The sequence below is a fragment of the Camelus bactrianus genome, chromosome 8 (genome assembly GCF_048773025.1).
Source record: "Camelus bactrianus isolate YW-2024 breed Bactrian camel chromosome 8, ASM4877302v1, whole genome shotgun sequence".
Lineage (NCBI taxonomy): Eukaryota > Metazoa > Chordata > Mammalia > Artiodactyla > Camelidae > Camelus > Camelus bactrianus.
This window is the reverse complement of record NC_133546.1, coordinates 67,168,555-67,192,331: the sequence shown is the minus strand read 5'-3', so window position 1 is coordinate 67,192,331 and position 23,777 is coordinate 67,168,555. Positions and strand designations below refer to the sequence as shown.

The 23,777-nt window shown below is 35.4% G+C and overlaps 1 protein-coding gene across 1 annotated transcript; it reads left to right on the top strand.

Annotated features, from left to right (window-relative positions):
- Positions 1-11: 11 nt before the first annotated feature.
- IRAK1BP1 (interleukin 1 receptor associated kinase 1 binding protein 1) lies at positions 12-19,805 on the top strand. The gene is made up of 4 exons (XM_010972834.3): positions 12-394; positions 10,899-10,964; positions 19,076-19,206; positions 19,314-19,805. Exons 1-4 carry the CDS (start codon positions 80-82, stop codon positions 19,582-19,584), a joined length of 783 nt encoding a protein of 260 aa, XP_010971136.1. The 5' UTR covers positions 12-79; the 3' UTR covers positions 19,585-19,805.
- Positions 19,806-23,777: the final 3,972 nt, after the last annotated feature.

Below are 23,777 nucleotides of genomic sequence, written 5' to 3'. Positions count from 1 at the left end.
GGGAGAAAGCCCTGCCTTGCTTGGGCCCCTTCGGCCACCGTCGGCTCTGAGTTGCTATGGAAACCCAGCCTCCATCACTATGTCGTTACAACAAGCCCCTCCGTCGCGGGTGTTTGTCGAACTGGTTCCCTGGACTGACCGGGGCCGAGAGAACAATCTAGTCTCGGGCGGAGAGACGCTATCCGCCCTCCGCCGCCCTCTCTCCTCAGCGCAGGCCCAAACTTCGAGCCGAGAGGTGCACGTAAGCGGCACAGCCGAGGTGTCTGCCAGCCCCGACCGGGCGCAGGTGGCGGTGCGGGTGAGCAGCACCAAGGAGGCGGCGGCCGAGGCCAAGAAGAGCGTTTGCCGCCGCCTGGACTACATCACGCAGACCCTCCAGCAGCAAGGCGTGCAGGTGAGAGCTCCGCCGGGGAGGTGTTTGGAGCCCGACTGCAGAAACCCGGAGACCGGGGTGCTGACCGGGACGCGCCCCTTGGGCGGGGGTTGGGAGCGTGCAGGGTATTGAACGTCTGGGACACCTTTGTCCCATCGGCGTAACAGGGCTCGGCTCAAGGACCTGGCAGAGTGACTCTCTGGCCCGTCCTTCTAGAGGAAAGTAATTATTTGCCGCCGTGATTTATACAATAAAGGAATGCAGACTGAGTGGGAGTTTTTCGGCGATATTTGCTGCAGTAATTTGGTTTTTAACCATGAACTGACGAACTGTTAAACTTGAACCGTTAGGTTTGTAAATGCTTGCCTAAGTGGTGTGCTAGACACTAATGATTTGTTTTTATGTTGCACCGCGAAATTGGCAAGTGAAAATCACGGCCTGCTTCCTCCTAACCATGTTAAGCTTTGCATGAAGTGGTTTTTCAGTATTTTTCACAAACAGTAACGTGTGGGGGAAATTGCACCCATTTTCTTTTTATAGACTCAAAAAGTTTCTCCAAATTTTTTAGTTTTAATTTACAAAAAAATTAATGCAGTATATTGTAGATGCCACATATGGGAGATACGTCTACTTACCAAAGATGTCCATAACACAGATCACTAAAGAAATCTTACCTTAAGCCTGTTTCTAAGAAGGAAAAAATAATAAACCAGCCTTATTTAATCCACACAAGAGTTGTGTTAGACAGATTTTAATGGCCCTGTTTTCCAGATTTAAAGAGGTTAAATAATACTCTGAATTTCAGCCAGGGCCATATATGAACTCCTGTATTTCTGAAACCAAAATCTATGTTGCTTCCAACTATCCTAGGCTGCAGATAATTAAAATGAACGAAAATTAGAAAGTACAGAATGGGTCAACCATCTCGGTCCCCTCATTTTACAGGACAGAACTCTTAACAGCTAGAGTTACGTGATTTATGTACCCTAACACTGAGTTCATAAAAGAGCTTCCAGTCTATTATTAGAAATGTCACACCCCCCAAAACAAGTCTTTATCTTAAGGAGGAAAAATATTTGTACTGCATTTATAAACATAGAGTTATTTTAAAAATCATTTGGACTAGATGTCTCGAAATGATTTTATAGTTTTGAAGAATTCAAATGCTAATTATAAATAATGTAAATAAAGTCAGTTTAACATATAGAAAAATGTTTTCTCACAAAAATGGCTGTCATTGCTGCAGGCCTGCTTGAAAAACATAACTAATCCTTAATTCCATAGAATGTATACTAAGCTCACATAGCTGTAACTTCTAGTATGTAAAACAAAATAAATTACTATGGTCAACTTACAGTAATTACATTAAGACTTAGTGTTCAAGGCAAGACATACAAAGGTCAGTAATCTCCCAGTTATCTCTGCTGATGGAGGAAAGCAATCAGGTAAATAATTTGTTCAGTAGATAATGCAAAAAACCATTTATATTACTTTAAAGGATGAATTATAATGGGTCTTCACAAAGTCTTTATTCATTTTAAATTTTGGAATATGGGTTTATAAACATCACTCCCCTGCTTAAAGGGCCCCTCATATCCCAGAGTCCTTTGCTTAATAGATGGAGCCTAACTCTGTCATCTCCTGGCATCTCTCTCCCCTCATTGACTGACTCCCATTTTTTTGCCTTTGAAAACCAGCCCAAGCTCACCTCCTTGGCATTCCTTTCCTAACATAACACCACTCCCTGCCATCCCACACTCCTTTCCCCACCTTTAATAAAACATACCACTCTGTGTTTATCACTTTACTTGTCTCTCCTCCATATTCTAAACCTCTCTGGAGCAGAGACCATTTTATCTCTTGTTTGCTTTGCATTCATGGGTTATGTTTCATACACATCACATAATGTGTACTTAGAAAATGGTTTTGAAATGAATGAAAGAAAAAAATGAACGAAGAACTAAATGAATAAACTATTAGTTCAGCTCTCTTACTGATCATATATAGTTTTACAGTCATATATAATTTTACGTGGGAAGGCATAACTCTCATTTTTAATGTTGTTTCTATGGAAAAATATTTTAAAGTTCTAAGTAGTATTTACTTATTCAACCATCAAACATTTATTAAACATTCCCTATCACTGTTCTTTTTTAAATAGCTTGAACATAATGTGTAATTATTTTGTTTTCTGGTTTCTGTGTTCCCCTCATAGGCTGTAAACTCCAATATTTGCCTGTTCATAATTGATTTTTTGATAGCTGTGTAATGAATGCCTCAGGCATGTTGCTAGGCATCAGAAATAGAGAATGAGTAAAACTTTGGCACTGTGCTGAAGGAGTCTCATTATAGGAATAGATTAATGTGTAGTGTTGTGATCAAAGTATGTACGTGTTACAATACAGCAGATTAAGAAAGGAAATTATGCTCATTTTACATGAGGAATTCCAGAAAGATTTCATAATGGAAGTGACATTTGTGTCAAATCTTAAACAGTGACTGAAGGGAAAGCATTCCAGTTCCACACAGAACGCAGCACGTATGTGTGTTCAGAGCACTTGATGCAGTTCAGTAGGACTAGGACACATGCGTGCCTGGAGAAAATGGACAGGGATGAAGAGACAGAACTGAAGAAGAAAGCTGTAGGCAGAGCATGGAGGAAGGCCTTGTGTGCCATACTGAGGGGCTGGGTATTATGGATAATTAAAAACTGCTTACTATTGCTAGACCTTTTACAAATGTTATCTCATTTGATACCCCCTCCCACTATATGAGTGTGGTATTTCAGTTGCTGTTTTACAGATGAGAACTCTCAGGACCGCAGTGATTACTGGCAGGTAGCTTGCCCAAGGTCATACAAGTAGGAAGTGACAGAGTTTAGAGTCCAGTCAAGAACTTTGACCTCAAAGCCCATGCTCTTTAACCACCATAACACGTTGCTGCTTTATTGTGTTGGCAGCAGGTAATCGAGTTTCAGGTGGAGAATGTAGCAGATGCTGTCAAAACCCCATTTTTGTATCCCTTGGCACTTCACGTTTGTGTGCGTGCAGGCCCAGCTTTCATCCTCCAACACTTGTGAATTCTTTGACAACTTTCCCCAGCTGCAGGAATTCACTCCACCTACAGGTCGGCCAGCCAGTGGTGCCAGAAAATTAACATCCCCTCCCCCTGCTCCAGCAGCCTTCAACTAACAGCTGAAGGGAGTGCCTGGACAGAGACCCCAGATTCCTCACCTTGGGCAGGATAACTCTGAGGCATGTGTTTTACCCCAGCACCCAGAGTTTCTCTGCGGAATGAGTTGCAGTTGCCCACAGTGGGGACTGCTTGACAACATACCCTTTAATGGCTTTCTTTTGCTCTCTGTTTCTCTTCCTACTCTGCTTTGGTGTTTCTTGGAATCAACTTAAAAATTAAGTGCTTGTATTCAAATCCTTGTCTCAGAGCCTGTTCCTGAGTACATCCAAATTAAGATGGGGAGTAGTAGGAACAGATTGAACATATATGAGTTGGCTTCAGTTTTCCATTATTAAAAATGGTGACAAAATTAATATTCTTGTTGTTAGGTATTTTTACATGTTCTTAATTATGTTCTTTTGATATTAATTCATGGCTTATGGATATTTTTAAGGCTCATGAAAAATTAGGAAGATGCATTTACATCTTCACTAGAAATACATCCTTGGCACAGTGAATTTTTAACTTTGCCAATTCAATAATCAAAAAAAGTTACTGTTATTTCTTATGCTTTTTTTCTTTTTTACATTTGAGGTTAAACTTTTTTCATGTAAACTGCCAGTTCACAATACTTTGCCCATTTTTCTTTGTCTTTTCTTTATTAATTTATGGGAACTTTATAAAAATTAAGATTATCAATAACTCTACCTCTCTCATATACTGCAGAAATTTTCCCAATTTCATATTTGCCATGTAACTTTGTTTACAGTATTAAATGTTCAAAATTTTAAAGATTTTTTTTAGCCAAATTCATTCATCTTTTCTGTATGTTTTCTGCCTTTGGTGTAATGCATATTGGGTCCTTCCCAAGTCTGAGGCTGTATAGCCATTGACTAATATTTCCTGGAATTTTTAGGGACCCTTCATAGGTCTCATTTCCTGCAACCACATAAAAATAAAAACTCCTGTGTTCACTCTAAATGGACAACCAAAACTTGTCTTTGTGGCCAGGGAAATGTCACATACTAATTAGATTAGATTTGGATTGCTTTTTTTTTTTTTTAACCTAACCCTGTGGCAAGTTAGATGTGATAATCCTGAATGGTTTAGACCTGTCAGGGCTTACCCTGAACCACAGAGTTACTGCGCAGAGAGTAGGGGCAGAAAGTATGACGTGAGGACTTCATAGTATTTGTTGTGCCTGTTGTTTTGAAATGTTACCGGTATTATATTTGCAATATTCAGACATTCTTTATTCAGAATTCTAGTTCTTTTGATCACCTTGTTTTGTACCTGTATCAGTACAACATTAAATTATTATATCTTTGTAAAACACTTGTAGGGCAAGTTCTCCCCTCATTGCTCTTCTACTGAAAAGGTTTCCTGTTTGCAAGGGGCATGTTCAGTGACATCATGAGGATACAATCAGAAAATCCAGACAGTGGAAAAGTCTACATTTTATTCTACAAGTTAAAGATCTGTTCATATTTTGCGTTGTTCATACATTAATTTCGGGAGAATTGCTGATTTTACACTGTTTGTTCTAGTCCATTTATTCAAACCTTTTTTTCTGTAACCTTTTATGGTTTTCTTTTGTTTAGCCTCTCTCTGTAAGGCTCTTTCTACAATAACATGGTTTTTATGGCTATTTTAAAATGTTACTTTGCTCCTTTCATAGATTTAATATAGTTATTCTTGTACTGACCATTCTGTCTTTTAAAACTGTCCTTTATATTTAAATATAAAGTAGCTTTTCAGTAGCTTACTTGGGAAAACTTAATAGACTAGGCTGGTATATTTTAATGTTTTTCAGTGCATACCCAGTATGGCAGGATTTCCCAGTCTCAGCACTATTACTGACATCCTGGACTAAATAATTCCTTGTTGTGAGGGACTGTCCTGTGCATTGTGGAATATTTAGCTGCATTCCTCAGCCCTGCTCATAAGGTGACCAACTTGTCCCAGTTTACCTGGGACTGTCCCAACTTTACAACTGAAACCCCCATGTTTTAGGAACCTCCGTCATTTCCTGGTAAACCGGGACATTTGTTCACCCTGTCCAATCACTACATCATAGCAGTGTACTCTCCCTACCCCACTGTAACAATCAAATCTATCTCCAGACGTTAGTAAATGTTCTGTGAGGGGGAAAAGCACCCTCTGGTCGAGAACCACTGCTTTATAGGTAAATAAAAATCCCATACTTTATGTAGGATGCCACTAGCTAAACACAACCAGGAATGTATCTACAGTGAAACAAATTGAGGTTTATTTAGCATGATGTGGCAAAGAATGCATCTCAAAAAACCTTAGGAGTGTTTCAGAAAGGAGGAATAAGGAGGGACCTCTTACAGTTTTGGACTTGTGCTGTGAGTGGTTCTAAGGAAGGAACAGTGAAGTAGGGGCAGTTTGGTGATTGGCTATTGTATTCATTTTTTTCATAGGAAACCCAGAGGATTAAAATTGGGCTAGAGTTGGCTTACATATAGGCAGCAATCAAGTAGAGAAAGAATGTTAATCACTTTTGTTGTTGCAGTTCAGTTAGTTTTTGTTAGAAACTTTGTTTCTGTCTGTGTCCTGTTGAAAAGCATTTATATTTTGCTTAAAACTTCTCAGTCTGATTGCCAACAGGCAGTTTTTATTTCCCCAATCCCTATAATATTATTTGGAATTTCAGTGTTTACCAACTATGTAACTACATTTATAAGCAAGGTAACTGTCTTGCATATATTGCTTTCAAACTACACTAATTTGCTCTAAGAATCACTAGGATAAACTAAAGAAGTATTTTACTACTTCTGAGAATTTTTTCTTCTTCAGAGAGAACAGCACTAGGGATACACATGCAATTCAGTAGAGACAGGAAAACCTTTTCAACAGTTGGTGCCATAACAGTTGAATGTCCATGTGCAAAATGTAAACCTCAGCGTGTACGTCACACCTCATACAAAAATGTGTTCAAAATGGATCGTAGACCTAAATGTAAAACATAAAGAAAGAAGAGAGTAAAGGTGAAAATCTGTGTGACCTTGGGTTTGAAAATGACTTTTTAGACACATTACCAAAAGCACAATCCATGGAAAACAAAAAAATAAATTGGACTTGATCAAACTTAAAAAACTTTTACTTTGTGAAAGTAATCATTAAGAAAATGAAAAGACAATCTAGTTGCCAAAACTTGGAAGCAACCAAGATGTCCTTCAGAAGATGAATGGATAAAGACACTGTTATACATCCAGACAACGGAATGTTATTCAATGTCAAAATGAAATGAGCTATCCTGCCATGATAAAAAATGGAAAAATTTAAATGGAAGTTACTGAGTGAAAGAAGCCAATCTGAAAAGGCTACATACTGAACTGTTTCAACTATATGACATTCTGGAAAAGGCCAACTATAGAGACATTAAAAAGATCAGGGGTTGGGGCAGAAGGAGAAATAAAGAGATAAAGCACAGGGGATTTTTAGGGTGCTGAAAATGCTCTGTGTGCTACAGTAATGGTGGGTACATATCATTATATATTTGTCCAAACCCTCAGAATATACAGCACCAAGAATGAGCCCTAATGTAAACCATGGACTTTGGTTGATCATGATGTGTCATAGGTTCATTAGCTGTAACCATTGCGCCACTCTTGTGGGGGATGTTGATAATGGTGTGCATGTGTGGGCACAGGAAGCAAATGACAAATCTCTGTGCTTTCCACTTAAATTTGCTGTGAGCCTAAAACTTCTCTGAAAAAATGAAGTCTTTTTTAAAAAGACAGTCCATAGACTGGGTGAAAATATTTGTAAATTACGTATCTGATAAAGGACTTGCATCAAGAATATATAAAGAACTCAATTCAATGATAAGAAAACAAGTAGCTCAGTTAAAATGCACAAAATATCTGAACATATACTTCACTAAAGAATATATGCAGATGGCAAGTAAACACATGAACAGATCCTCAACATTATTTGAGAACTTATGTTCACGTATAAATTTGCACACAAACGTTTATGGCGGTTTTATTCATCGCTAAAACTAAAACTTTAGAACTTGGAAACAATCAAGATGTCTTCAGCAGGGGACTGGATGACTAGTACATCCATGCATTGGAATATTACTCAACAACAAAAAGGTGCAAGTTATTGATTCACAGAACAATGTGGATGAATCTTAGATACATATTATAAGTGAAATAAGCCAGATCCAAAAAGGTTTCTATTTTATGATCCATTCATGTGACATTCTGGAAAGGGAAAACTGATGAATCAGTGGTTAACAGGGTTTGTTGGATGGGAAAGTGTCATATCAAGTAGTCATATCAAGGAGATGCACAGAGGAACGTTTCAAGCAAAAGAACTATTCTGTGTGGTACTAGAGTGGTGAATACATCTGTCAAAACCCATAGAACTATAAATCACAAAGAGTGAACATTAATGTATGCAAATAGAAAAAAAGGTTCAATTCCAGGACAGAATCCAGATTGTGACAAATGAACCTCACTTTATTATAAATAATGATGTAACTGCACTGAACGTGGGGGTGGGAGGTGAGAGGCATATCCTAAGTAAGTCTGGAAAATTGTGTTTTACTAGAAACTAAGGATAAAGATGAACGATTCATAAACACTATACTCTTGTTGGTAAATTTGTTTTCCAACAGGTTACTGGTTAACAGTTCTGAAACTGCTTTATATGTATTCTAGGCTTGAAATATAAGTGGTTGGTGGGTTATCGGAGCCAGATTTCTCACTGTTGGAGAGGAAAATTATAGGTAAGAGAGGAAGGTTAGAATGAACTCTGTGGTTCTTAATTAGAGTTGGAAACACCAATATGAACTCATGTTTAGCTTAGTACATATACAGCTGGATAGAGAAACAGTTGTAGGTATTTGTGTATATGTGAGTTTGATAATGTATGTACTTCTATGTGAGTTTGAACATGTACATACATTATCAAACTCCGTCCACTGAGAGGACCTATAAGGAATGACACTTGAGTAGTGATGCACATTCTCAACACCCAGGTCTTGGTTCCAAATACCAGTCTCAAAGAAAAGATGCTAAACTTCTTAGTAAAGTGGCTGACTGTAGGGCTGGGCAGGGAGACCACCACATGAGCCTGTTGGATCTTGCACCACAAAGTAAGGAAGTACTGAAAAAATAAAAAGATGGTAGTATGTCAAGGGAATATAGGAGCCAACCTGAAAGAAACCTCAATAGCCAAAGCTAGAATAATTTATGCAAAAAAATAAATAATGTAGTATATATTGAGTGAATATGGGCTGGACTTAGTGACTTGCCTTCGATAGTTAAAGTGTGGAAAGGGAAAAACAGTAACTGCAGTGAAGAAAACTGGCAGGCATTACCTTAACCAAGTGATCAAGGTTAACGTTATGAGTGATGTCACGTGGATATCGTGTACCCCCTGATATGTTGTGATGAGAGGGACACTTCACCTCTGTGGTATTCTTTCCTAAAACCTATAAGCCTGGTCTGATCATGAGAAAGAACCATCAGACAAACCCAAATTGAGAGATATCCTGCAAAATACCTGAGCAAATCTTTCAAGGTTATGAAAAACATGAAAAGACTAAGAAATTCTCTTAGATTAGAGGAAGCTATGGAGACATGAATTAATGCAATGTGGTGTCGTGGATTGGATCCTGGAATAGTAAAAGAACATTAATAGAAAAACTGATGAAATGCAAGTGAAGTTTGGAGTTTAGTTAATGGTATGTACCAGTGTTGTTTTTTTAGTTTTGACAGATGTACCATTGTAATGTAAGATGACAACATCAGAGATACCTGAAACTGGGGTATACAGAACTCTGTACTGTCTTGATGACTCTGCTGTAGATTTTAAATTTTTCTAAAAAAAGTTTACTAAAAGGTTACAGAACAGTGTGTATAATACAATTACATTTATGAAAAAGTCTGTACAAAGATCTAGATATGTTTATATGCATTGATAGATGATTTAATTAAATGTTTACTGAAAAAGGTTTGGAGACAATAATTACTTTCCTTGCTCTTTTCTCTAGTATTAGATTTTCCTTAATTAGCCTATGTTATTTTTATAAAAACAGTAGCACTGTTAACTGCAACAATAAAAGATATTTTCTTTTCAGCTACCCTTCCTAGTATTATTTCTCTAATAATTTTTCAGTCAGAAGTTTTATATGTATTTATCAAGTGAAGTGAGGGGGAAAATATGAAATGAGATATCCAAGGAAATAGAAGATGTGTTTACATGCATAAAAGAATATTAAATGACAGAAAAGTTCAAGTTTCATGTTTTCAAATTCAAGCAGTATATACATTACTCTTTTATACTTATCTGTATTCTAAATTTTCTACAATGAACAGGTATTACCTTTACCATTAAAAAGATGCATTAATATTTTCATGTTAGTGACAGACATCAGAACTATAATTGGAACTTAAGTTCAAATTTTCAGGTTAAAGCTCTTTAGAGTTTCCCAGATCATAGAAATGACTTGAAATTAATTTATATCCTAAAATTCAGGTGCAGCTACATACCCTAAAAAATAACTTATAATTAAATCATTAGTGGGTATAATAATCTTTATTTAGTATATATTTTAAAAGATATAAAAATTTATAAAATAGAAGTTCTGCCTGTCCCCAAGGATGAAAGTAGGTCAATAATTCATTTCAATAAATTTTAAAACAGTTTTGAAAAGTAAATGAGAAATTTAACTTTTTTGTCAGAATTATGTACCCTGTATTATTTACCCAGAGACTCAAAGAGCATTAATATTCCTTTTCTAAGAATAGACTGGCTTGGGTCCAGTATTTCAGGAAACATCATAATAAACATCTACGTTGCTGAGTGCCTTCCACGTCACTTTATTTACAATGTCTCATTAAATCGTCAAAGTAATTTTATGTAGTATAACTTAATTTTATAAATGTGGAAACTAAGCCTCAAAAAACTTGAGTAACTTGCCCAAAGTTGCATACTACAGATATTCAGTAAATTTGTATTATTTGTAAATTAAACATTTTTAAAAACTCTAATACTCCTACAACATTCAGAATCCTTTATGTACAAATAATTCCTCGTATATATACCACCCTAAGTTCATACTTTTTGTATATACTAAGGCAAAAATTACTACAAATGGAGTGACAATTATGATGAAATTTTCAGCAAATATTTGTAGATTTCTGAATTTATTTTATGTTATGTTTAAGGCTTTAAAACCAGGCAAACCAGTTCTTTCTTTGTACTTTGTCATTCTGATTTTAACAAGTTCAGGTTTCTACTTTATGTTTTAGCGTAATTGTCTTTAGTAGCCAAACATTTAGTAATCATACTCTTGTACTTTCTGTTTCAGTCAGAAAATGTAACTGTGACAAAGGATTTTAAAAGAGTAGAAAGTGCTTATCACATGGAAGCAGAGGTATGTACTTACCTTAACAAATAATTGGAAACAGCATGACTTTGCGGGGACAATTTGCATTTATTTTTACTCTTAAACTCAATGTATAGGAGAAATGCTTCTCATGGTATTGAAAAAAGATCATTTTTCTCAAAATCATTTTTTGGTGTTAACATAGCTGGGTGAGCTTTCAGAATAAATTTAATGAGATTTAAGAGAAATTGTTTTGAAATGGATTAAAAATAGCAAGGGGGAAGTAGCATCTAATTGCCACTTGAATAAAATTTTAGTAATGTTAACACTACGCAGGAAACACTACAGGAGAGAGATTTCTTCTCCTAATAAAAAGCAAACTAATAAAGTGATAGCATGAAGAATTGAAACACTTTTCAACATTCTTTTGTTTCACAATGCAATTTTATTGTGTTATGTTAAGGCTTATTTAAAAATAAAAATTCCTCAACCTTTGCATAAATTAAAAAGAATAAAATACTTTTGTACAGTCAATTAATGACAGCATTCAGTTCCTACAACTGCCAAGCTTTTTGATTATTCTTAAAGATTTTATGATCAGGATTTTATGAAATCAGAGTATGTTACACATAGTTGTGGTTAGTTACAAGACTGCTGTCTGTTTCTGATTCCAAGCATCTTGGGGTCTGTGCTTAGTCCATGCTGCTTTTTTGCCACAGGAAGCAAACAGAAATGGTGTTAGAGTAGTGGAATCTTGTTTGTCTAATCAGCGAATCTTTAGAGGTAGAATCACCTCAGAGAATCACCTAGTCTTACCTTCAGGCAGACAATATATTACTTTTCTAACGTTAAGGATGTGACCATAGGCTTAGATCGCTTAGGCTCAGACTTGTCAAAGATCGTATTACAAGACTTAGAGTGGAAATTAGAATCCTGGCTTCTTACCTCTTCCACAACACACTGTTGTCCCAATACTTACTTACATAGTTTTGTGATTTCTCCAATTAAAATTTAACTATCTGAAGGCATTTTTAAAAATACTCACGAGGATTTTAGGGATCCATTTGGCAAATGTCATTCTGTAGCATGGGGGACCAAAAAGTACCTTTCCAAACATTTGATATTATGGAGGTCACAGGCTGGGAGTTGGTCTAGCACTCCCAGTAGTTACTACCTGTTGGAACTTCAGGATGTAGTGAACACAGGTGGGCTCAGGTCACGTGTCAGTGGGGTTTGCTGTGGGGGTGCACCAGGAAGTAAGGAGGAAAAGAAACAGTTCCAGCAAACACACAGCCAGGCTTCATGGAAAACTGGAACATTTCTTCAGACTGGGTTGTTCTAGGGACTGACCCACCAGCTACACAATGTGTGCTTGTTGTAAGACATGGCTTACATGAGGACTTGGCTGAACTCTGCTCCTCTTCCTTTTCTGTACTTACCTTTCTATTGTCTTGTATTCAAAATTTTAGGAAAGAAGCTAATTATGTTTTATATAGGGCTCCTTGGTAGCCAGACCTCTTACATAATGCAGTCCAGAACATCATTGCCCTTAAGTCAGCACCGGTAGAGGCCAGGACAGGAGGGTCACAAGGTGCAAAGTATGTCAACCTATGCATAAAGAACAACGTGTGGCTTTGTGGCTATAGCTGTAGTGAACATTAAATCCTAATGTCTAACTTATACCAATATTCTCATGGATAGTTAAATATATAGAATAAGATTAGATGGTAAAACATTGCTTTTCACATAGTATCTGAAATTTTCATCCTGCAAGGCACTTTAGAGGTTCTCTTTCTAACCTCCCACCTACCCTGCTGCTTCTCCTTATTTTAAAGGTAAGAATATTGAAAGTTAGAAATTACCTGAATGACTTCTTTAAGGGTGGGTAAGTGGTATGTTTGGGGAGAGGGAGCTGGATTAAAACCTTGACTTTGCCATTCTTTTCTCTGTTCTTTTCACTTCTCGTGTTTTTTTCCGTTATAATCTCAGTGTTTGGAGGGATTTTTAAAAGCCTGGGATAATATAGGCATTCAATTAGAAGTCTGTTAAATGGAGAAAGAAGTATAACCACTCATGTAGTTTTCCCCCTCCTTTTCCTTGCATGTTTCCATGTGTCAGGTGTTTAATCTTTTTTTAACTCTTCATTTTTGTTGTGAAATATTTTATATGTCAATAGGTATGAGCATAAAAAGCCAATTCCATTTTCAGACATCTAATCTATACAAACTTTTCTAACATTAAATCAGAATTGACTCATGAGTACTCATCCATTATAATAGTGTACCTCTCCAAGAACAAAACAATACTAATATTTCTTCCTTGAAATACATACTTTAAGTTGTATCATATTGATGCTACTTTTTTCTTCACCAAGTGTAAGAATCTCCAGTTTCTTTCGTCATTTCTTATATAGCAAACTCTTTAGTTAACCAGTTTCCTCCTAAGGCATCTACAACTATAGTGTCCTAACTGTGGTTCCATATTAAAGAAAGATGATTATCTTCCTTATTCTGGAATGTTTATTTCTAATAACACACAAAAGTCTGAACTAACTTTTTGGCACTTGCATCACATTGTTCCCTTCTGTTGAGTTTACAGTCATAATTAATGATTAAAACAAAAAGTGTCTTTCTCACATGTGGCTTTTAAATCATATTTCTCCTACCTTATACTCTGTTATTGCTGTTTAAAAATGAAGTGTGGGATTTTACATTTATCTCTGTAAAAGTTTACCCACAAGATTTGATCTATATTTCCAGCCTGTTAGGATCTTTTTAGATCTTGATTTTATCAAACAGTGTTTATTCTTAGTCCTATCAGCTTTATGTCACCTTCTGATTTGATCATCAGTGGATCCACCTATGTAATTAACAGAAATATTCAGTAGCATTAATCAGCTATGACCTTAACCAACAATGTTGCCGTAAAACTGTATGTCAGTATATCCTAAGACTTGTCTAATTATTTATGTAAAATATAAACCCCATATGGCTACAGTATTTCTTGGTAACTTACCAACTAGGAAGTCAAGTTAAGGATATCATGACTAGCTCTTAATGATCTCAGATTTACATGCTCAATAGACTGTCCTTTGGATAGAAATAATTTGTCAGAGTTTCAGAAAGTAGAGATTAGAAGGAGAGTATAGAATTGGTGAACTTCACTCTCAGGAATCGAGCAAAGTTAGAAATCAGTTAGGTTTTCTACTTAACATCCCAGCAAAGAAACTCATTATAACTAGAGTCTGAACATATGATTCCAGGGACGTTACAAAATTTTAGTCTTAAATTCCTGTGTCCTTATTTGGTTATTCCCTGAATGCCTTCCTGAAGGACCATTAAAATGAGAAAGCCCTGTTCACTTTTCTTCAGAGACAGGAACAAAGAAGCCAGGGAGACTTAAGAGGTCAAAAAAGAATAGGTTGTGGCAATATCAAAGAGGAAAACAAAACATGCAAAGTCCTTGAGGGATATGGCAAGGGAGCAGAATGAACCAAAAGACATCAAAAAAAAAAAAAAAAAAAGAAAAGAAAAAAGAAAGAAAATCCAGAATAGAATCCAGACTGTAACAAATTAGCCTAACTCTTATTACAAATGAATGATACAACCTCAGGGATGTTGGAATTGTCAAACTGAGAATTTAAAACAAATATGATTAATATGCTTAGAGCTCTAATGGATAAGTAGACACTATGCAAGAACACATGGGCAACATAAGGAGAGACATTGAAATCCTCAGACCCAAAAAGAAATAGTAGAAATCAGAATCACTGTAACAGATATGAAGAATGATTCTGATGGGCTTTTTATGGTAGACTGGTTGCTGCTGAGGAAAGAATCCCTAGGCTTGAGGGTGACAATAGAAACCTCAAAAACTGAAGAAGAAGAAAAAAAACCGTCAAAAACTGAAAAGCAAAAAGAACAAAAACTGGAAGAAAAAAAAAAAGAAAAAAGAAACAAAGAAAGAAAACCGAGAATATCCAAGGACTGTGGAACAACTGTAGAAAGTGTAACATACACATAATGGGAGTACCAAAAGGAAAAAAGAGGGAGGAATAGAAGAAATATTTGAAACAGTAATGACTGAGAATTTCCTCAATAAATGCCCAAAAAAGAACTCAATAGCTGGGCATATTATTTTCAAACTGTGGAAAATCAATGATAAAGAAAAAATTGGGAAAGAAACAAGAGGAAAAAAACACCTTACTTGTAGAGGAAAAAAATAAGAACTATGTCTGAATTTTCTTCAGAAACCATGCAAGGAAGGAGAGAATGGAGTAAAATATTTAAAATGTTGAAAGGAAAAAAATACCCAACCTAGAATTCTCTACAGTATGAGATGATGCTTCAAAATTGAAGGAGAAATAAAGATTTTCTCACACGAACAGAAATTGATGGAATTTGTTGCCATTAGGACTGCCTTGCAACAAATGTTAAAAGTTCTTTAGTTAATGTATGTTTTGGCCTAGATTTTTTTTTTAGCAGAGAAGTGGGCCAAGCAAGTGGGACAGGTGGCTCGTGCTCAAAAGACCCAAACCCTGAATGTGTTCTATCTTGGTGACGGTTCTATTAGAGCTTGAAAGAATTCTGTTTTTGGAGGAAGTAACCTATAGATGTCCATTATATCCAGTCAGTTGATGGTATTGTTGAGTTTAGCTATGTCCTTAGTGATTTTTTGCCTGCTGGATCTATTTCTGATAGGGGGCTTGGAGACTCCAACTGTGATAGTGGATTCATCTGTTTCTCCTAGCAGTTCCATTAGTTTCTGCTTCATGCAGTTTGACACTCTGTTGTTAGGGGCATACATGTGAAGGATTGTTATGTCTCTTAGAGAATTGCCCCCATTATCATTACATAATACCCTTCTTTACCCCCAATAACTTCTTGCTGTGAGGTCTGCTCTGTCTGAAATTACAGTAGTGACTCTTAGTTTCTTCTGATTAGCGTTAGTGTGATTTTTTTTTCCTGTGGATTCACTTTTAACCTATATATGTCTTTATATCTAAAGTGGCTATTTCATAGACAGCGTGTAGTTGGGCAGTGTTTTTTGATCCACTCTGACAGTCTCTGTCATTTAATTGATATGTTTAGACTGTTGATCAAACATTCAAAGCATTACTGATATAGTTAGATTAATATCCACCACATTCTTTACTGTTATATTTGTTGCCCTTACTCTTTTTTCTTAGTTTGGTCTTCCACTCTTTTTTCTGCCTTTTGTGATTTTAATTGAGTATTTCATGATTCCTGTGTTTCTCCTTTCTTAGCATTATCAGTTGTATTTTTTAAAGCTTTTTTAGTGATTTCCCTAAACTATGCAATACATATTTACTACTAATTCAAGTCTGCTTTTAAATAACACTGTACCTTTTCATGGGTTTTGTAAGTACCTTATAATAACAAAATAATTCTAATTCCTCCCTCCCATCTCTTGTGTCATTACTGTCATTCATTTCACTCACACACTAGCATACATGTGTATATGTAAGAAATATACATAAGCAGACATAATTGAATAGATTGTTGCTGTTGCTTTGAACAAACTGTTATCCATTAGATCAATTAAGAATGAGAACAATAAAAATATTTTACCTTCACTTATTCCTTCTTTGATGTTCTTCCTTTCTTTATATAGATTTAAGTTTCTGATCTATATTATTTTCTTTCGTTCTGAAGAACTTCTTTTATTATTACTATTTTTAATGGAGGTCCTGGAGATTGAACCCAGGACCCTGTGCATGCTAAACATGAGCTCTACCATTCTATATCCCCTCCCCCTAAAGAATATTCCATGTTCATGGATAGAAAGATTCAATATGGTCAAGATGTCATTTCTTCCAAACTAGATCTATAGATTTGATGCAGTCGCAATCAAAATCCCAGTAAGTTATTTTGAGGATATTGAAAAAAATGATTCAAGTTTATATGGAGAGGCAAGGGTCCCAGAATAGCCAGCACAATACTGAAGGAGAAGAACAAAGTTGGAGAAACGACACTACCTGACTTCAGGACTTACTCTAAAGCTACAATAAACAATATAAGGTAATAGTGTTTGAAGACTAGACAGACATATCAGTGGAACAGAATGGAGTGCGAAGGAAGACTCCGTATAATCACCCGATCTCTGAGAAAGGAGCAGAGGCAGTATAATGGGGCAAAATCGTCTTTTCACTAGTTGGTGCTGGAACAACTGAACATCCACATACAAAAACAAATCTACACCCTCCCACCCTTCAGAAACATTAACACAGACCTTATTGTAGACCTAAAAGTAAGACACAAAACTATAAAACTCCTAGAAAATAACAGAAGAAAACATAGAAGACCTTGAGTATCACAATGACTCTTTAGACACAACACCAAAGGCATGATCTATGAAAGAAATAATTGGTAAGCTGCACTTCATTACAATTAAAAACTTCTCCTCTGTGAAAGACAATATCAGAAGAAGGATAAGAAAGTCACAAACTGAGAGAAAATATTTGCAAAACACACTTACTTTAAAAGGCTGTTGTCCAAAGTATATAAAGAACTCTTAAAACACAACAGTAAGAAAAAAATACTTGAATAAGCCAAAGGCCCTAACACATGCCTCACTAAAGAAGATATGTAGATGGCAAGTAAGCATATGAAAAAGATGTTCCACATCATATGTTATTGGGCAAATGCAAATTAAAACAAAAATGAAATGTCACTGCACACGTACTAGAATGGCCAGAATCAAAAATTGGTCAGTCTAATTTATCATATTAACAAAGTAAAAAAGATACCATATGATCATCTCAATACATGAAGAAAAAACATAAAACAAAATCCAACATTCATTCCTAATAAAAATTCTCAGCAAACTAGGAATAGCAGGGAACTCCCTCAAACTGATAAAGGGGAATGTATGAAAAAATCTACGAATAACATCATGCTTATCTATGAAGCACTGATTGCTTTGTGCCTAAAATCAGGAACAAGACAAAGGTATCTACTCCATGACTTCTATTCAGCATTGTACTTGAAGTGCTAGCCAGTGCAGTGAGGCAGAAAAAGAAATAAATATACATCCAGACTGGAAAGTAAGAAGTAAAAGTGTCTTTTATCATTGCTGTAGAAATTTTAATGGAACCTCCAGAAATCTATCAGAACTAGTAAACATCAAAAATACAAAATACCTAGGGACAAATCTGATTTTTAAAATATATAAAAACTTGTACACTGAAAACTCAAACCACTGCTAAGAAATTAAAGACCTAAATAGAAGGAGAAGCACACCTTGTTCCTGATTTAAAAGACTCGGTATCATTAAGGTATCAGTTCTTCCTTAATTGATGTGTATTTAGATTCAGTGCAATCACAGTCAAAATCCCAGTCAGCTTTTTAAAAAATAGAAATTGACAAACTGATTATAAAAGACGTTATTTACTAAATATTGAAACCAGGTAGAACAACATGAGTCTTCACTGGATAACGTGATAAAAGGCAACTGTTCTGTGTTGTACAAGGTGACTCGGGGTCATCTCACCCCTCTTTCTCTTTGCTACTCCAGCCTGCTCTCCAGTACCTGTCCTTTGTTTTACATACTGAGCTTGTGTAAAGTTACCTTAGAAGAAAAGATTTAGTTTTCTTCTAAAAAAAGTTTTAAGATTACAGGTTTAAAGTATTCCTGTCTTATAAGAACTGCTTTCGTGTATTTAAAGGTAGAGGACATAGTGAAATAAATGAGCTTCCTCAAAGAGATCTGAAAATAACTATTGGAAGAAGAAACATACCTCAGTGACAGCAGAGAAGTATGAAGTAATTACTGCTAATCGGGAAGCTTCCTAATGGCAAAGATGACTAAGGAGTCGTGAAACATTTATCAGTTAGAATTTAGCCAAATAAAAAAGTTGAAGGGGAAACCCTCCATTCACTTTCGTAAAAACTCCCTGACTGGTTTAAAATTAATTTTAAAATATTCAAGTCAATATTAGATAAAGTATAAAATTCATAAGCAAAAATAAATTTAATGACAAAATAGTTGTAAGTACCAAGTAGGCTTTTCTTACCTGTTACGTACTATAAAATGACCTCATTGTAATGTGGCTCTACTTTTTTTAATTCACGTTTAGAGCAAAATTTGAAATGATGCATCAGACATGAAAATAACTTCAAGTGTCATTTCATTTACAGGTCTGTATTACATTTACTGAATTTGGAAAAATGCAAAATATTTGTAACTTTCTGGTTGAAAAGCTAGATAGTTCTGTTGTCATCAGCCAGCCCCAGTTCTATCATACTTCAGGTTCTGTTGAGAATCTTCGGTAAGTTAAGCACATCTTTAACTAAATTATCAATTAATTAAACAGAACTATTCAGTGCCGCTGTTCTTTGAATATCGTATTAATAATCTTTGCATTTAATTCCTAAGACGGCAAGCCTGTCTTGTTGCTGTGGAGAATGCATGGCGCAAAGCTCAAGGAGTCTGTAACCTTGTTGGCCAGACCCTAGGAAAACCTTTATTAATCAAAGAAGAAGAAACGAAAGAATGGGAAGGCCAAATAGACGATCACCAGTCACCCAGACTCTCAAGCTCTCCAACTGTACAACAGAAAATCAAAAGTGCAACAATACATGCTGCTTCCAGAGTATTTGTAACTTTTGAAGTAAAGGGGAAAGAGAAGAAAAAAAAACATATCTGAAATTCTGACCAAAATACATTGTATTCATATCTTTGTCTATTTTTATACTTTTTATAATGTTTCCTTTTTTCAGAATATATATATTGTACAGTATATAAAAGTGTTTCTCCTCTGAATCTGTCAACCCTTGAATATAGTTCCACAGAATACTTAACGTTTAATTTCTATTCTCACAAACTTACTATGGGAAATACTCTTTGGAAATAAATGTGTTATATGTACATACTTGTATACTGACAGTTCATATAAGTGCATGTGTTAGTAATTTTATATTTCTACCACAGGAAGAAATACACAGTTATTAACATGATTCTTAACATTTAATAGAAAAATTAATGAGCAATACGTAACTTTTGATAAAAGGATAATGAGATATACTAAGAAAATATTTTGATGCCAGACATAAAAGACAATATAGGGACAAGCCTGTCTTCTCCAGGGCTCCTTTGATTATACCAGCACTCTCTGGTACAAATATAATGCAAGCCATATATGTAATTTAAAATTTCCTAGTAGACACATTTTTTTAAAAAGTAAAAAACAGTTGAAACTAATTTTAATAATGTTTTATTTAATCCAGTATATCCAAAATATTATCATTTCAGCATGTAGTCAGTATTTAAAAATAATTAATGGATTTTTATATTCTTTTTATACTAATTTTTCAAAATCTAGTGTATATTTTATATTACAGCATCTATATTATATTACATTATAATTATATTACATCTCAATTCAGATATTACATTTTCATCAGAAATACTTGATCTGTGTTTAAGTTTCCTCAAATGTAGTTGAAAAAAGATTCACCCACCCAGGTTGTTCTAGACATACTTGAAAAACCTAGTAACTGGATCAAGTGTCAGTTTTTAAATTAAAATTTGTAAAAACTTGAAATTCAGTTTCTTGGTTGCACTAGCCACATTTCAGGGACTTGAAAGCCATGAATGGCTAAATGGCTGCCGTGATGGACAGTGCAGGTTTCTGCACTGAGAGCATACTGATCCTTAGGACTGCTTGCAATGTGACCGCAAGTGCCTGTCACTGCTGCTGCACTACACCCCGTCGGCAGGTGTTGTCTGTAAGCCAACTGTTAACGCAGCACAGGCTTTCCTTTCCCCACCATACAGCTGGGTCCTAGGGTTTTTCCTTTGATATATCTTGGTACCCAATTTCCCAATATTTCTTTCCTATAACATATTTCTACAAAAGTATGTAGTTTCCATTCCCATCTACTTTCAATGTAAATAAATAAGACCTAGAAAAATAATTTTTCATTTAAGATTCTATACCTCATATTCCATAAATATTGTTATGTCCTCCTCGTAAGTGTAGGTTGAGGATATCCCAACTCTGTCAGGCTTGATGAAAATGTGATAGTGAGAAATTCTCACTGGCCTAAAAAAATAAAAATAAAAACATGAATTATGAAGTCAAAAATGGGAGTTGACATATTTATTATCTACATTATAAAATTATATGGGATACAAATGCTTTATTACTCATTCCAGAAAAAACTATGTAAATTAGTTTAATCAAAGTGACACTTATTATCTTATTCATATTATATTTGTAGCAAAACAGTTTCTACACATAATCTATTGTGGCCTAAACCACTTCGACCTGTTTAGCTGTGTTAAAAGACTAGAATTCACTGTGGCTAATCCGAGTGGAACACTGTCCTCGGGTGAGTTAACAGACACTTTTCAGGAGGGGTTATTTGTACTGCTTTGTTAAAAGAGTAAGATCCTGCTATAAGCTGTTTAGCAGGAGGAAATTTCTGTTTCAGGCGCTCTTTTAGAGCTCTGGCTTCAGCACCCCAACCAGCAACGAGCCCTAGACAGCCGTGTCTCTGTGGGTGAGCACCAGTCCCACCTCACAGGAGCACATGCTGGCTTTGGACTTCGGATGTGAGTTGGTTCTGTTATAACAGTGAAAAAACAAAAAGACTAATCAAAAACATGTTAGTGGCTACGCAGAGCTGATGATTTATCAGTTTCATATGTTCAGTACAATTAATAAGAAGCAATATTAGTGAACCAAAAAAACTAAAATTAGTTTCCACCTAAGAGATTAAAGCCTCAGTGGCAGGAGAAAATATTAACCTAAATGATCCTAAAACAAAGTAGTGATCCCTGAATTTTAAAAAGTCCTCCAAATAGCATGTTACTTACCATCTGGCGGCAGTGCGGGGGGGGGGGTGGGTGGCCATTTTTTAAACTATAGAGATTCTGTCACTACCCTCTGCTCCTTCCCTTCTATAAACAACTTTGTGCAAAAGAGAAAAAACAGATAAATAGTTCCAGGACTTCAAACATAAAAATTTACACTGATCACATTAATCATATCCTAATTACTTTCTTATCTGTCTCTGCACAAGACTATGATAAACTCCTCAAGAGGAGGGCTGTGTCTTAAACACTTCCTTACACCTGGCTAATAAAAGGCTAAGTGGAGGAAAAGCCGGCTGTCAGTTATTCTGCTTTATTCCCAAGTCAGAATAGCATTTACAGCCGTGCACCTGAACATTGGTACAAATAGAAGTGGGGAGGGGAAATGCAGGGCACTGATTCCAGAATCAAGTACAAATAGAATTTTCTAAAATAGGCTTTGAAAGTTAAATTAATGGTAATGGAAACAAATTCAATTTGAACATCTGTTTATAAAAAATTATAAGTTAACTGAATTCATTAGATGGAGTTTTATAGTGATTGCAGTCAGAATGTCAAAAACAACTTTCCCTGAGCAGTGTGTTACGGCCTATTTTTTTTTTTCTTTTGGCTCTAGTTCACTTTTTCTTTACGTAAACACCTTTTTCCCAAACAAGCAACATTAGCAGAACACAAGGCAAAGATACCTTGTTGGTGACCGTCCTATTCAATTTTCTTTTGCAGAGGTTCTTCTCAGTAGCCAGCTGAGTTCATGCTGTGCTTGCACATTTTCTCTAATAGGCTTTTATTTCTCCAAAGCTTAGCTTTCTCAGAAGAGAGGTCTGTTGCTATGCAACACCAACGCCAGACGTACTGTTGTCTAAACTAGTCTCTTAAATTGTTTCAGAACTTATGTTCCTTTTAAGCTCACCGGCTCAGCTCTAAGTGAGTACCTTGGCCCTTAACCTCGTACCACCAGTGAGTGATTATCCCTGTGCCGCACATTGCTCACCAAAAGGCTGTAACACACTCTCAGGGCAAGCTGCTTTGGAAATTCTGACTGCAGCCACATAAAACCTTATCTAATAAATTCAGTTAACTTACAGCTTCTAATAAACAGATGCTCAAAGTGAATGTTTCCATTACCATTAATTTTACTTTCAAAACCTATTTTAGAAAGATCATATTTGCACTTGGTGTAGCAATAATGAATTTTACCTCCTACAAAAACAGTTTTTATGCTTTTATTTTTACCGAGTCAGTCATATTATTTTGTAATTCCATTTTAAAGGAATGAAATGATTCAAATAAATCAACCCTAGCCCAAGTAAGTAAATAGCATCAAAAGAAAATTTCTCTTGGTTTATGCTAAACTAATTATGAAAATTCTGAAGTATTACATTCTATATTGGAGTAGGGAATGAAGTATAATTAAAGTTGAATAAATTGATACAAAATTAAATACAATCAAATAAAATAAAATCAACATACAAAATCATCTTAATATATCAAATGTTCACTAGCTCAATACCAACGGGGTGAGCATAGATTTCATTGTATCTATTCCCAAAATGATGAAGATGCAGTGATACAGATTAATGTGTTCTGCAGAGAAGCCAATATGAATATGCAGCTGAAACCTTTGAAAATTTTATTTGCAAACCACAAAAGTCAGCATATATTTGAGGAATAACTGTATTTGTTTCATTTTGTGGGAATATTAAGACCTCACAATATTGTCAGATAATTTACTCTTGAACATTACATTCATTTAAAATACTCAGTTGTTTAGTACTTTGTTTGAATAGAAATGGAGAATTGATTATCTCACTTTTTTATTAAATGCACTAAAATTTATTTTACTATATTCTCATTTTTCTGAGATGGATTGTTTTCAATATTTTTAAGTATATTTTTATTAAAGTACAGTCACTTTACAACTTCTGTCAATTTCTGATGAACAGCATAATGCTTCAGTCATTCATGAACATACAAATATTCATTTCATAGTCTTTTTCACCATAAATTACTACAAGGTATTGA

Coding starts and splice junctions, on each gene's coding strand:
- IRAK1BP1 (XM_010972834.3), top strand. CDS start 80: ATGTCGTTACAACAAGCCCCTCCGTCGCGGGTGTTTGTCGAACTGGTT. Junction 395..10,898: donor TCCAGCAGCAAGGCGTGCAG/GTGAGAGCTCCG, acceptor TTTCTGTTTCAG/TCAGAAAATGTAACTGTGAC. Junction 10,965..19,075: donor CTTATCACATGGAAGCAGAG/GTATGTACTTAC, acceptor TTTCATTTACAG/GTCTGTATTACATTTACTGA.